The 15,203-nt window shown below is 55.0% G+C and overlaps 2 protein-coding genes and 1 long non-coding RNA gene across 15 annotated transcripts in view; 2 read left to right on the top strand and 1 right to left on the bottom strand.

Moving 5' to 3' along the window:
* Positions 1 to 251: 251 nt before the first annotated feature.
* ZNF219 (zinc finger protein 219) lies at positions 252 to 14,474 on the bottom strand. 10 transcript variants are annotated; one of them, XM_057721284.1, is made up of 5 exons: positions 14,344 to 14,471; positions 3,731 to 3,822; positions 2,032 to 3,439; positions 1,587 to 1,718; positions 252 to 1,312 (listed from the first exon to the last, which is right to left on the bottom strand). In XM_057721284.1, the coding sequence occupies exons 2-5, from the start codon at positions 3,734 to 3,736 to the stop codon at positions 708 to 710; spliced, it is 2,151 nt and encodes a 716-aa protein (XP_057577267.1). In that variant the 5' UTR covers positions 3,737 to 3,822; positions 14,344 to 14,471; the 3' UTR covers positions 252 to 707. The 10 variants fall into 10 exon arrangements, with proteins under 10 accessions (XP_057577267.1, XP_057577266.1, XP_057577268.1 ...); XM_057721283.1 differs by having other exon boundaries at positions 3,731 to 4,411; positions 14,344 to 14,382; XM_057721285.1 differs by lacking the exon at positions 14,344 to 14,471 and adding an exon at positions 8,453 to 8,526.
* TMEM253 (transmembrane protein 253) lies at positions 10,949 to 13,561 on the top strand. Of its 3 annotated transcripts, none has more exons than XM_057721306.1 (6): positions 10,949 to 11,032; positions 11,152 to 11,295; positions 11,679 to 11,789; positions 11,882 to 11,938; positions 12,441 to 12,587; positions 12,938 to 13,561. In XM_057721306.1, exons 2-6 carry the CDS (start codon positions 11,173 to 11,175, stop codon positions 13,016 to 13,018), a joined length of 519 nt encoding a protein of 172 aa, XP_057577289.1. In that variant the 5' UTR covers positions 10,949 to 11,032; positions 11,152 to 11,172; the 3' UTR covers positions 13,019 to 13,561. The 3 variants fall into 3 exon arrangements, with proteins under 3 accessions (XP_057577289.1, XP_057577288.1, XP_057577290.1); XM_057721305.1 differs by lacking the exon at positions 10,949 to 11,032 and adding an exon at positions 12,215 to 12,325 and having other exon boundaries at positions 11,188 to 11,295; positions 12,938 to 13,018; XM_057721307.1 differs by lacking the exons at positions 10,949 to 11,032; positions 11,679 to 11,789 and adding an exon at positions 12,215 to 12,325 and having other exon boundaries at positions 11,188 to 11,295; positions 12,938 to 13,018.
* The window catches only part of LOC130844922 (uncharacterized), a 25,667-nt gene continuing 24,065 nt past the window's right edge, over positions 13,602 to 15,203 (top strand). For both annotated transcript variants that reach the window (XR_009051266.1, XR_009051265.1), the window contains exon 1: positions 13,602 to 13,713. This is a non-coding gene — a long non-coding RNA (uncharacterized LOC130844922). The remainder of the gene's footprint in view (positions 13,714 to 15,203) is intronic.

Below are 15,203 nucleotides of genomic sequence, written 5' to 3'. Positions count from 1 at the left end.
GCTGGGGTCCAGCACCATTCAGCAGTTCTCAAAATGAGGTCTTCAGATGACAATGCATGAGAATCCCCTAGGCTACTTGTTAAATGCTAATTCCTAGGCCCCACCCCAGAGCTACTGAAGCCAAAGCCTGAGGGTAAAGCTCAAGTTTCTTACCAAGCTCTTTGGGTGATAAAAAGTGCCTGATGATATGACTATTTTCTGGACACAATGGCCCAAGGAGGACAGGACATAGGCAGGCAGACACAGTGCCCTGTGCCTCAAGACACCTGTTTATTGGGGACACAACTCTGCGACAGGGATGACAGGAAATGTACCAAAAATAGCAACGTCTACAGGGCCCCTAAAGGGGCTAGAAGGGTACAGTGCCCCCCACCCCCACCCATTGTACAAAAATAAACTCTCACGCCTATGGACCAGCAAAGACTGGCAGAGCCACCCATCAACAGGAACACCTCTCTGCCAGCCCTGGGACCCCGTTCTTTGATCCTCACGCCTGCCACTTCTAAGGCACTGTGACTCTCCCTTGGGCTGGGTTGGTATCACCCACCCAGCCTCCTAACGCCTCTGCCCCCTCCACCTCTGGTCCGCCGGGGGCTGGGATATGGGTCCCACGCTGCCCCCTGCTGGCTGCTCTACCCAACTACCTCTAGCGCTGCCCCGCTCCTGCGGGGTAAACTCACTAAGCTAACAGCCCCTAAGAGGGCTCCCTACCTTTCTTGCCCCCCTAGCCCAGGCTCTCCTGATCGCAGCAGCCCGGGGCCCTCCTCCCCTTCCTGCGGAGGACTGGGAGGGGTCTCTCCTGACGGTGCTCGGGCGTAGGGCGGGGATGCATCCGCCTGAGGCGGCCTGCGGCCCCGGGCCCTGCGGCTGTGGTGCACTTGCAGGTGCAAGGCCATGAGCTCGGGGGCTCCAGTGGCGAAGGGACAGAAGAGGCATCGGTGGAGGGCACCCCCCGGCCCAGCCTCGCCTCCTGGCCCTGCCCGCAGGGACAGGTCCAGGGGTTCGGCCTCACCGCCTCGCCCGTTGCGCAGGGTCCTCCCGGGGCTGGCGGGCTTCCGACGGGACCCCGGTGCGGCGCCGCTAGAGGGAGGCCGGGGGCTCGCCGTGCCCTCCACCCACGTCGCAGGCTGCGGAGCCGGCTTGGCTCCCGACGACTGGGCTGAGCCCCGCTGGGAAGGGGGTGGTGGCTCTGGGGGAGGCCCGGGGCCGGCCCCGCTCTTCTGCTCCCGGTGGTGGCGCTGCAGGTGATACTTGAGTGAGCCGGACTGGGTGCCCGCGTAGTCGCAGTGCGGACACTTGTAGGGGCGCTCGCCTGGAGAGAGGGGAGTGCGATAGGGCCAGTCACGAACACTGCTCGCCCCAACCCTCAATTCGCTCCACGTAGAGACCTCTGGACCAGCCAAAAAGAAAAAACCAAACACTGCCTCTCCCAGCCCTCTGACTTAAAAATTAAGAGGCGTTTCCTAACGATCTCATCTGGACAATCTGAACGCTGCCGAATGTCATCTCCTGGCGTTTCCCGTAGCCCGCTCATCCCCTTTCCTGCCCTCCAGTCCCCTCCCCACCCCGGTGGCTGCCCCCCTCACCTGTGTGCACTCGAAGGTGCACTTTGAGGTGATGCGCTGAGCGGAAGGATTTTCCGCAAAAGGGGCAATCCTTGCCGGTGGCCCCGCGGCCCCCTTCAGACCGGGTCCCTCCAACTAAAAGCCCATTCTCTTCTGCAATACACACATTAAAAGAAGTCAGAGGCACCCTCTGCGCTAACCCTATCAGGGCCCTGTGTCCCTATATCCACCCACAGGATTGCTCCCCCTCCCAGCTCAGGAGGAAACAGCACGTTTGAGGGAACCTCAGGAGTTCGATTTACTGTGACTTGCAATGTGCCCCCCAAAGGTGGTAAAGCCTCCGGGGAAGGAAAATTGAGAAATAAGAGAGAAGTCCTTTTTAAAAAGGAGGGAAGAGGAGGGCAGGGGTGGCGTCAGAGTGGGCCCAGAATGCGGAAAACCTCAGAGAGAGGAGACGCGTACGTACCCTGCGTGGCGGTGGACCTGGCCTGGGCCCCCGCAGCAGGCGCAGAGTGCCCTGGGCCCTCGCCTGGACGCGGGGGCAGTGAAGCCAGAGGGCCCACCGCCCTGCTCCGGGCCCAGGTCTCTTCCTCTGCCTCCACCACCTCCTCTTCCTCGTCTGGCTCCTCCGCGCGATGCCGGCGAGCCCGGGCCGGGAGAGCAGAGGGCAGTGGGCGGAAGCCCCCAAAGCTGCGGCCAGCCCCAGGCTCAGCACCCTCACCGTTGGGCCGGGCCTCGCCGGCTCGCAGGCTCAGGTAGCCCAGAAGGCTTGGAGGCTCGCGGCGCTCAGCCGGGGTGGGCGCCGGGGCCAAGAGGAGTGCGGGGCCCAGAGGCTCATAGGCCAGCAGGCCCAGGTCAGGAGGCTGGGGGGCCCGGGCAGGCCCAGAACCAGGCCCCGGGGCACGCAGTGGGCCGAGCTTGCTGGCGTGCACCTTCATGTGGTTCTTAAGGAACCAGGGCTCCTTGAAGCAGCGGCCACAAACAGGACATGCATGATCGAAGGAGGCCTTGTGCTTGCGCATGTGGCCCTTGAGAAACCAGGACTGGGTAAAGCTCTGGCCACACACTTGACAGCGGAACTCCGGAGGCGCGGGGGGCTCCTCGGGAGCAGCAGGAGCGGAGACGGGGGTTGCCTCACGTTCAGGCTCTGGCTCGGGCTCAGGGACGGATCTGGGTTCAGGCTGCGGTGGAGGCTGAGGCTGGGGCGCAGCCGAGGTGGCCGCCAGGGGGCACTCAGGAGCTCCGTGGGCCGTCAGGCTGTGGTGCAGCAGCTCCTCCTCCTGGCTGGAGCCGAAACTGCACTGGCCGCACTTCCAGGGCCTGTGCAGAATGTGCAGGTGGCGTTCGCGCTCTGCCGCGGTGCGAAACTTGCCTTTGCAGAAGGGGCAACGGAAGGCGGACGACGAAGGAGCCTGGGGCCGCGCCAGGCCCTCAGCGGCAGGGGTCGCCTGCAGGCCCCCTGAGCTTCGGGGTCTCCCAAGCCGGGCCTCCCGCAGCAGCGCGCGCTCCTCCAGCTCCAGCAGTAGGCGCGCGGCGGGGCTTCGCGGGCGCTCAGGTTGGTGCGTGCGCAGGTGCGAGCGCAGCAGGGCCCGCTGCGCAGCACGGTGGCCGCAGTGCGGGCACTGGAAGGCCTGGGCGCCTGGGTGCGCCCGCAGGTGCAAAGCCAGGATAGAGTTGAAGCGGAAGCGCTTCCCGCATACAGGGCAGGGGAAGCGCCGTTCGCCTGCGCGACTCTCAGACCAGCCCACTGCTCCCATCCCCGGAGACCCGGCGCTCACGCCTGGCCCGTTGGAGTAGCGCTGCAGATCCAGTTCGCCGTCGAAGGCCGGTGGCGACGGCGCTAGGTGGCCGCCCGGGGCGCGGGGACGTGAGCCCTGTGAAGAAAGATGTGAGTAGAGCAAAAGGTGGAGAAGGGAGAGCTGTGGGGGATGCAAGGGCATGGAGAACCAGAGGAAGCCGAGGATGGGTAGGGGCCTGAACCAGGGACACCGGGTGCCCCTCCCACTCACCTCGGGGAGGTTCAGGGATGAATGGGAATTGAGCCGTTAGGACCAAGGAAATAACGTCTAATAATGGTTGGACAGAGAGAGAGAAAGAGAGAGAGGTGGGGAGGGGAGGAAGTATAGTTGCAGGTACTTGTAGGTTCAGGCCAGAACTTCACTCACCTCCATGGACCCCCTTCACATTCTTTGGTTCTGAGGAGTGCAGGGAAGAGGAGGAGGAAAAGCTGCTAGTGAAGGCAACAGGTGCTGAAGAGCTAAAGCAAGAGAGACAGATTCGGAGGAAAAGATGAGCCCCGATTTTCAGCAGTGGGAAGAGTCACCCCCAACCCCAGACTCCTAGCACCCTGAAACTTATCCCTTCTCCTTCCTTACATCCTGAGACACGAAGGGGCTGCTGTCTTCAAAACTTGTTTTCCTTTATTTGCCCACAAGGCTCCCAGATTTCTTCCCCCAAATTATTCATTTTAAATGTCTCATCCGGAATCACCACCGCCACTACACCCCCCCCCACCCCCACTTCCTCTCCACCTTTGTGGTGGAGGAGACCATCACAGTATACCCTTCTCTCATTGAGGTTGAGCTGTGCAGCTTGAAGAGCAAATGGGGTGGGCTTGCCATGCTCCCCAGTTATCCAAGTGGGACCAGTTGCTCTCAGACCCCTAACTGACCAGCCAGCCAAACATTCTTCCAGGCTCCATAGTTCTTCCTTCTGCCTTTCCCCTGTCTTTCTGTCTTTCCCCCTCATTCTTCCTCCCTCCGCCTGGATTCCTGATCCATTCATTTTCATTCATTACAGAGACTCATTCATGCATGGGAGAGAAACACTTCCCATCAGCAGAGAGTCTGGAGACAGACAGAGGGGGAGGGGCATGAAGGGGGAGAGAGCCAGAGAGAGAGGGAATGAAGAGAGAGTTGGGGGAGGAGTGGAAGTTAAGGAGCGCTGCTGGCCTTGGGAAGGGGTTAAAAACTGCAAAATACCAGATAGGATTCATCCCCTTGTTTCAAACCTTCGAGCCTGCAGTTTGATGGGGCATCTCAGCCCCTTTGTCCAGGGCTGTTCCGAAGCAGGCTTTCCTCCTCTCTGCAGGGGAGAGGCTCCCTCACACAAGAGGAGGATTACACTGGCTCTGAGCTCAAGAGGCTGGAGTGAGGGCCGGGGGGCGGGGCTGGGCCATCTGCACAGATAGGGGCTCAGCACATGCTCTGAGCTGGAAAGGGTTAAAATTCTCCAGGCTAAAATTCCCTGGGCCTGGGATGTGCAGAGCTCCAGTTCTGAGGAAGGCGTAGAGCACTGAGAGGAAGAGGACTTGGGGGGGCAGGGGATCTCCTGATTCTAAGCTGCAGAGGTTAGCATTAGGACTTAGAAGCAACCCCAGAATTAAGATTCATGGAAATAGGCCTGGAAGAATGACCAGAAGTCATCCAGTCTTTCTTGCTTACATTTAGAATTGTATCTGGTTAAGGCCAGACAAATGTGGGCCTAACCTATTTTTTTTTTCTTTTTGCCTGAGACAGAGAGAATATTTGAGATATAAAGAACTTCCTTGCAATAGGCATTGTGAAACTGAAATAGGTTACTGAGAAAGAAAAGGACTCAGCATTACTTTGCTTAAGGATCTTTAATAGAAGAGAACTGAGCCAGGAGTCAGCCCTGCAAAGAGAAAAGGCTGTGGAGATCCAAGGCTTCTTTAATTTTTGACAGTTAGTAGATGGGATAAGACTCTATGAAAGGGTAGGTACCTGTTACATGTGGAATCTAGGTTATGGGAATTTTATTAACAGGAGATTAATTAACAAAATGTCTTTGTCCAAAGGTCACTAAACAACCTCCACCACCACTTTTAATATCTGTATTTCTGTAGCGCCAAAAGAAGGCATCCACCCTCATATTCTGGATCCTCCAAATAAGCCCCTTTCCTGAGACCAAAAGGCTAGCAAAGTTCACTGAGTAGTATAATGAAAGGTGAATTAGAGTAGAACTGAGGGGTACAAGACTATCGTAGGCCCAGTCAGACTATTAATAGCCCTGTAACCTTCAGTAAATCACTTAACCTCCTAGTTTACTCATCTGTAAAATAAGGGGGGTGGACTAATTTATACTGATGGTCCCTTACAGTTTGAAAGGTTTGTGGGTCTGAGTCATGGGACTCTTCTGGACCCCAGAGAGATGTTGAAACAAACGGTCATTCCTTCAGTACCATGGAGAGTGCAGTGGGCTACCAGAGGAGCCACTTTGGCCACCTCCACACCATAGATAGAGCAATGAAGTACTAGAGGGGCCACATGTGCCATTTTAGCACCACAGATAAGGCACTGAGAAAAGCCAGAGGATTTGTAAAAATTCCTATCTGAAAATCATAGAGGGGGAAAAAAAATAGTGGTACCAGAGGGATTATTTTGGCCTTTTGGATGTCACTGAAAATAGACAGATGTAATAGAAAATAGATGTAACTAGAAGAATTTTAATTAGCTATAAGGAGTGTTCTGACAGTTACAGTTTGTACATCCTGGAATGAGTTACTGAGGCATCGTATTTGGGTCCATCACATTCTGTTGCTCTCCTGGGGATTCCCGGAACATCCTGGTGTACAGCCAATCTGGTATATTCAGAGGAAGCAGATGGTGGGGGGGGGGGAGGCTGGGAATACTGCATGGTCATAGCTGACTAACCTATGGGCACATCCTCTGATTCTAAGAAGATTCTAGGGCTCCTAAAACTGCCTATAGGATAGTAAACAAAATACCTCATGGGAGGCTGACCTCATATCCAAGGCAAGTAGAGTAGGAATTGGGCAAAACTTCTTTCCCTCAAAACAAAACAAAAACAAAAAACCTGCTTTGCATATAGCCGTTTCCAGAATGGAAATGCAGTGATATACATGAAGGCCCCAAACTGAAGCTGAATTCCCAAGCAGGGAAAGTTTCCCTGGAGGGTAGCCTCAAACCAACAAAACCCACTGAGAGACCCTCCTAGGCCCAGTCAAGATCTCCTGAATCCTCTCCTCACCAAATGGGGTCCCAAGAACCTGATCCCATGAGTTTTTCTCAATAGGAGAAAGCACTGACAGAGCCCTAGATTTTATGAACTGACCTGGGACCCAGATCATGCATGTATTGCCTGTGGGCAATAATCAGAGTTTTCTATAGTCAGGCCGTAAACACCATCCATAAGACTTAGCCAGACAGTAGCACTGACCTACTTTCTACCCCCACTGGGAATCAAGGGTTATCTTGCCCTTATTTGGATTCTATAGGGATGCAGGGCCAGGGATAGGGATCCAAAATCTTTCCAAAGCAACAGGCCAATTCCTTTTACGTGCTAGGAGAGCTAGTGGGGAAGGGGGTGTGGACCATCAAACCTTACTGAGTAGGGAAGGATGGAAAGGTTGGTGAGAAGACTTAGAAACAACAGGGACAAGTACACAGAAGCATCCACTGACTGGAGGACCATGAAGATTGTCCCTCAAGCTTTGTGGTTCAAAAGTTTTTAGGGTCAAATTGTAAGAGGCAAGGGTTCAGAACTTGTAGTTGTGACTAGGTCTCTGTCTCTGGTCATCTCTCATATTGTACTTGATGTTTTTCCCTCTGAGAATCCTTATACCTTCCAAGTCCCCTAACAATTATGACTAATACTGCACTAGATGGAGTTAAAAGGAAAGGGAACTCAGGTGGTCTAGTGTCAACACCACATTTATCACACAGACTTGCCAGTAGTTCACTTTTATGGTCTCCTCTACATGGCCTTCTGAACCTCACTGCTCAGGTGGCTCCCTCAAACTGACCCCACAGCACAGCTTGCCCACCTTTTAGACTGAGTTCCTGGGAAAGCCTCCTTCCCTCCGTCCTCACTGCCCTGGGCTGGAGTTACAGACCTCAGTCATGGGTTTCAAATACACAGCATGAGGTGAGAGGAAGGTACACCTGCTCACCTACTGCCACCCCACCTCTTATCCCAGAGGCATGTCCCAACTTGACCCCTCTTCTGAAAGTTCTAGAACACCTGGATTTGGGGGAGGGGGCATGTAGCCAGCCCTAAGCCCCCTTAGCTGGAGCTGACCCTAGGAAGGTCAGAGTCTTAGCACCCACATGAACCTCGGTGCTCAGATTAGGAGGTGGAGAGTGGTGAGGAGAGCCTCTGGGAAAATCTCCCTCCCAGAAGTAGGTTGGCAAGTAGGGCAAGACCTTTCCTCCTGCACAAAGAGGTTCTTCCAGCAGACCCCTCCCGGGGAAGATAAACCAGAAGGATGATGGGGGACAGGGTTGGGAGATTGGAAGGCCAGGGCTCAGCTACCCGGGCCGGGAGAACAAAAGCTGAGTTGCAGCCGCCTCCGCTGCTGCTGCCGCCGGCCGAGCTCTTTGTGACACTTTGTTTGGGACGCAGAGAGGGAAGCACCCCCCCCATCCTCTCCCCTCCCCCACCCCCCACCCCCGCTCCCGGAGAGTTTGGGTCCCTTCCCCCTCCTCCATCAGCCCTACCTGGGCCGGGGGGCACTCATCCACTCTGGCTCCCAGCTCGGCCGCCCCGCACCCCCAGGCCCCTCGCGCTCTGCCTTCGGGCCCCTACAAAGACGCCCGCCCCCCCACCCCCGCTGGCCTTTCCCCTTTGGTGTCCGCTTTCCCGGCTCCCCCACCTGCCCCCGCTCCCTCGAGGCCCCCCTAGCTCTCCAGGCTTCGGTGGCCGCCGCCCCCACCCCGCCCCCCCAGGAGCTCTGGGCGAAGTTTGCTTGGGGCCGAGCCGGCGCCCCTCCCCCGCCCCCGCCCCCTGCACCTGCTCCGAGCCGGGCGCGCGTAGCGGGCCCCCCCTCCCGGAGGGGGGGCGGGGGCCGGGGGCGGGGGCCGGGTGGCGGAGGGGGGGGCCGGGAGTGGGGGGGAGCGGCTACTCACGAGCCCCGGGCGGGCGGCGGCGGAGCGGGCGGCGGCGGCGGCGGCGGCGGCGGCGGGCGGCGGGCCGGCGGCGCGGGCGTCAGCGTTACGTGGGGCCGGGGGAGATGCGCCGGGCCCCGGCCCCCCCGCCCCCGGCCCGGCCCCCGCCCCCTCCCCGGTCCCCCGCCCCCGGCCCCGGCCCGCATTGTGTGCGGCGGGAGGCGGCCCGGCCATTAGCATGCGGGGGGCGGCGCGGCGGGGCTGGGAGCCGCGCGGGAGCGGGAGCGGGAGCGGGGCTCTGGCTCCGGGGACAGGGAGCTGGGGACCCCGGGAGCCGCGAGAGGCGGCCGCCAGGGGCGGGGTGCAGGCCGTTTGGAGACGGGGGGCGCTGTCGGAGGGAAGGAGGGAGGGAGCGGGGGTGGGGCGCACGGATGATTCCAACTGGAGACTGGAAGAGATTTTGAAAGGTCATCTCGTCCTTCCCCCAGCCTCCAAGCGGACTGCCCCTCCCACCCTAAACCCGGACATACCAGGGAAGGAGCTGGCTCTGCCGCTCTTTCTGCCCCAACATGCACAGACTCGGGAAGTTCTTCCTGGGGTTTTATCTCAAAGCCTCTCCCTTACAATTTCTGTCTCTCTTTTGGGGGAGGAGGAGGGGCGATTATAGAGATAGTTAATGTCTGCCGTATAAGAAACATTATTAAAGTTACTCTTCGGTCCTTTCTGTTCTTGAAAAACAGTTCCTGCTCCTTCCTCTCGAATTCTATTTTTCCATTCCTTAAGTCACTTTAATGGCTCTTCAATACAACAAATATGTACTGAGTGCTTACTAAGTACCAGGGACCATGCTCAGCGCCGTGGGGGATGAATACAGGAGGGGAATGTAGTACCCTCCCTCGAGGAGCTTGTAATCTAGACAGGGACTACAAATTTGTAAGTAGGATACTTATAATTAATCAATATTTGCCGAATGCCTACTCATATACTTAACAGTATATAATTCTTCCAATAACACTGTGAAATACAGTTGGTCTGCACTTACAGGTAAGGAAAATGAGGCTAAAGACTCACCACTGGCCTACCAACTCAGGGATATTCAGTGCAAGCCCATCATCTCACATTCTATCAGGCCATCGCCACAAAATAAAATTAATGTACATAAAGATCGAGGAGGGAGTAGAAACACAACAGTTCTCAGCATCCCTTTAAATGTGATTCCCACTGCCCAGGAAAGAAAAGTGGGCACAATGTTCCAATCAGTGTTAGCCCAGCACTGAGCAGAGCAGAAGTGGCTTACAAAGTCCACTTGCCTTCCAGGACCCTGCCTCCTAGTACTAATTCCTGGGGGTCTTCTGGCTCAGTCTTCTTCCGTGATCAATAATAATAATAGCCACTGACATTTATTGAGCATGTATGTGCCAGGTGCTGGACTGAATTGGTTCAAATGCATTTTCTCTTCTAATACTTACGGGGCAACCCCTTGAGATTGGTATTAACTTCCCTTTATTGATAACAAAACAGAGAGATTAAGTAACTTGCCCAAGGTCACCCAGGTAGATCTGGGATTTGAACATAGGTCTGGTTGCCTCCGGACTTCAGGCTCTGCACCAAAATGGACTTTTCCTATTTTTGATGTACAGAACAGATATTTGGGCCCATATGGTTCTGCTTCTTATTGCAGCAATAAATGAGCCCAGCTTAGCTTCTGAATAAGCCCTGCAGTATATAAGATACATCAGTATGACCTCATCAGCACCATTAATGGTTATTATGCATCTACCCTGAGTCAACAACCCTTCACAGTCATATTATTATCCCCCTTTTAATCATTCAGTTTCAACAAACCGGGAGGTTCAAACTGGCAGAATAATGTATCCAAGGCCACACAGCCGGGAAAGTGGCAGAGCTTGCCTGGCTCAAAAATATTAACTGTTGCAATAGTGTCCTTCCCAAGACTGACCATTTAAGGACCATCTTCTATACATGTCTAGCTGCAGGTTATCACTGAGTCAAAAACAATCCCTACTATAAATAGAGCTCTCTATCCACTTAGTCAGTGTCTCACCAAGAGTAAATCCTTCAAGAAAGGAATGAGAGAGGAGAAACTGTCCAGAAAGTGAGAGACAGGAAGCTAGGTCTTGGCTGGTCTTGGGACAAAGCTTCAAGTGGTAATGACTAGACTAATCCAGAGAGTAATGTGGGATTTCCCTAGGGAACAGCATCTAATTTGAGGAGGAAGCTCCCTAAAAAGGGAGAAAGATTAGATGGAAATGGGGAGGAAACTGGGGCCTAGGGTAGTAGTGTCCATGTGGATAAGGTGAGTGATCAGAAGAGGAACCCAGGATGGGCAGAGATGGGGTCAACAGGAAACGGGAACAGAATGAGATAGGGCTGTCTTGTGGAGTGAACTGAGGCTGCTGTCTACCCACCGCCACTCCCTGGATCCTTAGGCCCTCATAGGGACCTTTGCCCTACCACACCCCAGGCCTGATAGCCTGTCTCTGCCAGGACAAGTTTGTCACTTGCTCTGAGCTACCAGTCCCCTCCAGAAGCTCCAGGGCCGCCAGGACCCGTCCCTTTGGAGCAGCTGCTTCAGACTAGGTAGGTGTGAGGCCCTGAGCCTCAACTCCCTGGATACTGGAAGCGGTCACAGGACCAGCTGAAAGAGATGCTGCTGTATGTCCTGTCTCCTGATAGGTGCCATAATGATTTTTTGCCAGGCTAGGAAGCTCCAAGCTCTAATGGTCAAGGGAGCCATGGAGGAGAGAGCTGGTCAGAGAGAGCAAGAGAGACCCAGCCTTCGTCTGGAAAAGCTACACCACTGGGCCAGGCACAAGCAGAGTGGGCACCTCTTGGTGCTGGCGGTGAGGCCAGGCTGCCCCACCCCAACCTTTAGCATGTCATTTGTACCCCAATTCAATTCCACCCATGTTTAGTGAGCAGCTATCATGTGCCCGAAACTGTGCTAGGCTCTGAGTGGGAGGAGGGTGGAGGAAACAGAATAAATAAGGCAAGATCCTTAATCTCCAAGTAGTTCCATCATGCAGGGAAAACACATAGGTAAGTAACTGAACTATGACATGAGGCAGAAAAAAATTAAATGATATCCTCTTCTTTTACGGCTCTTGGTTGACTACACTCCACCATTACGTGTTCCTCCCAATTGCTGATCTCTGGAAGAGTCAGGGGTTGGGAGGAAGGGAGTCCCTGACAGTTCCCCTTCAGCTACTCTGCATCCGGCCTCCAGGTGAGCCAGCTATGGCTGGCAGTGGCTGTGGTGCCCTTTGCTATCTCAGTTGCCTGCCTGAATTCTGCTTGTCACATGGCCACAGCACTGCCACTTGGGCCTGGCGTATTGGTAAGAACTACCATATGGGAGGGTGGAAGGAAGGTTCTGGGGACCCCTCCGTAATGGGCCAGAGTTCACCACTTGCCTTTCTCATCCTTCAGGGTCTCCTCACTGGGATTGTTACCCTTGAGCTCCGCAGAGCACCTCGTCTCTGGAAGGTGAGAGGGGAAGAGAAAGTAGTACTATTCTCCCACCCCCTAAAACACACCTCAGCCCAGGAAGTGGATTTCTAACTGTTGACTAATTGTGTCAGCTCTCTGCCCATGACTGGTCTAAAAGACTGAGAAGGGAAAACAAGAAAGTTAGAGGGCTGATGGTCCTGCTTGGAGGTGGAAGAATAGGAGCTGAGTTTTGTTTTCAGTTAGGCTACAGATGGGGCCTGGGGTTGCAACGAGTGCCCTAGGCTGGGCAGGGCTGAACTGGCTCATTGGCAGGTGCGTGCCATGATGATATTCAATACCTTCAATCTCATCTTGGGCTTCATTGCATTGGTGGTTGAAGTGGTGAAGACAGCTTTGATGTCTGCCCCAACTCTCCCCTCTCAGGTACAAGTGAATAAAGGAGAATGTGGGAGGATGAGGAGGCAAGAGGAGGGGAAAGGGCAGGGGCAAATAAGTGCAGGGTCCCCTGCAGCACACCCTCAGCCTTGTCTACCTACAGCTAGCTGGCTTGCTGGTGCTGGAGCTCAGCGCTGAGGCCTTCACCCTAGGGGGAGTACTGGTCTCAGCATACTCCTTGTTCCTGCTGAGCCAGAGGAAGCCAGGATGCTGCAGAAGCCAGAGTGTGCACTACCAGGAGCTGCAGGAGGTATTGAGGGCAGGGAGGAAGCAGCTAGCTAGCAGTTCATTTCTTCAGTGGTTATCCCGGAGGATGGTACTTAAGAGAAAACAATGGGGCAGTGCGGAAAGGAAGGGGTCCTAAACTGAAACTGATTGGTTTTCTGGCTTTGTACATTTCTCCCCTAGTGGTGGGTAAGGGGGAACTGGGTATCTAAATGGGGCTAGAAATGTGGGAGAGCATTAGGAATCTGCCTAAATATTGGAAGGGCTATGGGAACGCGAGAAAAAAAAAATGGAAAGGAGGAAGCTGCATCTGTCTGGGATTCCTCCTTTCTCGTCCTTACAGTTTGCTTTGCCTCACACCTGTCTGGTTTTCAGGGTCTCCCAGAATTGGAGGAAGTTCCTGATTTGGAGACTGGTCCCACGGTGGCTAGCACAGCAAACAGAACAAATGAGTGAGCTGGCAAGAGGAAGCACACAGGTGCTGCTCTCCTACCCGGCGGGAGGGAGCGTTCTCCATACCCTCCTGCACCCCTCCCACTGAACTCAAAATAGATGAAGACTCCTAAGACCTACATGAAGCCTGGTGGAGTGCCTTCAATTTTCACTCAGACTAGGCCCATTTCTTTTCCCTTCTCTGCTGCGGAAAGCAATACCTAGACCGAGTCTTAAATCACCTCACCGTCCTGAAAATCTGCCTGCCTGCATAATATCCTTAAACCAACTTTCAGGTAGATTTATTTCCTCCCTTCCGTTCTTACCCTCCTTCCCCACTGCCTCCCCATACTCCTTCACGTTTGCCTCATCCCATTATTTCCAAGATTTCCACCTTTCACAATCCCATCCACTCCAAACCCTTACACGCCCACTCTCTGAAATCAATTCACGACGGGTACTTTCGTTCTCTCGCTTCCATCCGGTTCCTTTCTACTCTAGCGGAGACTACAAATCCCAGGGTGCCCCGCTGCCCCGTGGCCTGCTGGGAAATAAAGAGCCTTCCCTCCGCGGTGGGGGCGCTGTGCATCTGCCGAGTGACGCGAAGCCCTGGAAGTCGGGGCCTAGCCGAGAGTTTCCTCGGACGCGACCACTGGCCCCGCGTGCAGGGAGGAGCCGGGCGGGCTATTCAGCGCGGGGGCGCCACCACCCCAACCTCGGTAACTGAGAGCCGACTGTGGGTCTTCATTCCTCCATCCGGCAGCTTCAGAGACGGGCAGGGGCTGAGGGCCGGCCCTCGGCAGAGCTGGGGTTTCCCAGATGCTGTTGCTGTGCCCCCTCTTACAGTGCCCAGGTCCGAAGTCCTGAGACTTGGAGTGCGCGCGAGAAAGGGGTTGGCGATGATGAGTCAGAAGCCAAGGGCCCTTCTCATCCCCCTCCCCCGGGGCCTACGCGCGTGAGGAGGACGGACTGGCTTGGGCAGACGGGGCAGGAAGAGGGAGGGACACGGCGACCCGACCTAAGGCTTTCCCGCCTCTTGTTAGCACGCCGGTGTAACAAGCCCGCGTTGCCGCCACCCTTTCTTTCCAAGGCGGGAGCGGGACTGCGCAGGCTCAGCCTCTCCGACAGCCCCGCCGACCTTTGATCCTGGCTGCGGCGCGGTTGCTGAAGCTCTGGTTTCGCTCAAGCCCCACCGTTTATGACCTTTGCGAGTGTGCAAAGATGGCAAGCTCAGGTGGGCTTGAGAAAAGCCCAGGAAAACGAGGGCACCCAGTAGCACCAGCCCGACAGCTCACTAGCCGCTAGAGAAACTAGAAGTTGACCAGAGCTGCAGTACTAGGAGAACTCACCCCAAATTCACATAGTGCCCAGGATGGGTGTGCGTCTCACACTCATTTTTGTTCCCACTTGAGAAGGCTTCTTTCCCTAGAGAATGCTGCTTCTCCGGGCTCAGCCAAGCCCAGGCACCAGTGAGAAAAGAGCGCAGCCTGGCTGCACTGCCCTGACATTGCAGTGGCTCCAGCGGCAGCGCCTTTCAGTTTATGACACCTTGGGAGTGGTGATAGTCGCCCTATGACAAGGTTGTGTGAGTATTAGTGGGTGGGGACAGTTCTGGGATTAGGCTCTGGAATGGTGAAAACAAGATCTGGGCCTCCCCCTTCTCCTTCTCCCAATCTAAATGCCAGAATAATGGAGAGCTCATCTGTGAAGGACTCAAAATAATTTTCAAAATCAGAAGGTGGTGGTAAGCTGAGGAAGCTGGGGGTAAAAATCAATTCATTCTCACTGTTTTCCATACAGGAGCAACAGCTTTTAGTGATGTGATCAGATGTCTAGGAGTTGCATTTTAGTTCTTGAGGAAGTTCAGTCACCATGCAAATGAACCTTGTACCAGGCTGGGCTAGGTTATGCTGCGGTAACAATGCCTAAAACTGCAAAGGTTTATCTCACGCTACATGTCTAAGGTAGTCTGGCAGCATGGAGCCCCACCATTTTGAGACCCTACCATGTCATCATGAGACTAATCCCCCTCATCCCTATGACCTTCCCCAGTTGTGAAGTAAGCATGAAAAATTGTTCATGGGCTCTTAAATGCTTCTGCCTCAAAGGGATACATATCACTTCCACACACACTTCATTGGCCAAAGCAAGTCATATAGCCACACCCAATTTCAGGATGGTTGGAAGGGCAATCTTTTCATATGTCTGG

This window comes from Hippopotamus amphibius, chromosome 2, assembly GCF_030028045.1.
Source record: "Hippopotamus amphibius kiboko isolate mHipAmp2 chromosome 2, mHipAmp2.hap2, whole genome shotgun sequence".
Classification (NCBI taxonomy): Eukaryota; Metazoa; Chordata; class Mammalia; order Artiodactyla; family Hippopotamidae; genus Hippopotamus; species Hippopotamus amphibius.
Note: the sequence above shows the minus strand (reverse complement) of the source record. Positions and strands in the feature narration are given on the sequence as shown.

Bases quoted from the DNA above. Each gene is read 5' to 3' on its own strand.
- ZNF219 (XM_057721279.1), bottom strand. From the start codon at position 8,671: ATGCTAATGGCCGGGCCGCCTCCCGCCGCACACAATGCGGGCCGGGGC. The intron at 3,440-8,452 runs GTGAGTAGCCGC...CTTTCTTCACAG, and splicing joins CCGCCGCCCGCCCGGGGCTC to GGCTCACGTCCCCGCGCCCC. The intron at 1,313-1,586 runs GTGAGGGGGGCA...CCCTCTCTCCAG, and splicing joins GCACCTTCGAGTGCACACAG to GCGAGCGCCCCTACAAGTGT.
- TMEM253 (XM_057721305.1), top strand. From the start codon at position 11,188: ATGGAGGAGAGAGCTGGTCAGAGAGAGCAAGAGAGACCCAGCCTTCGT. The intron at 11,296-11,678 runs GTGAGGCCAGGC...TCCGGCCTCCAG, and splicing joins GGCACCTCTTGGTGCTGGCG to GTGAGCCAGCTATGGCTGGC. The intron at 11,939-12,214 runs GTGAGAGGGGAA...GCTCATTGGCAG, and splicing joins GAGCACCTCGTCTCTGGAAG to GTGCGTGCCATGATGATATT.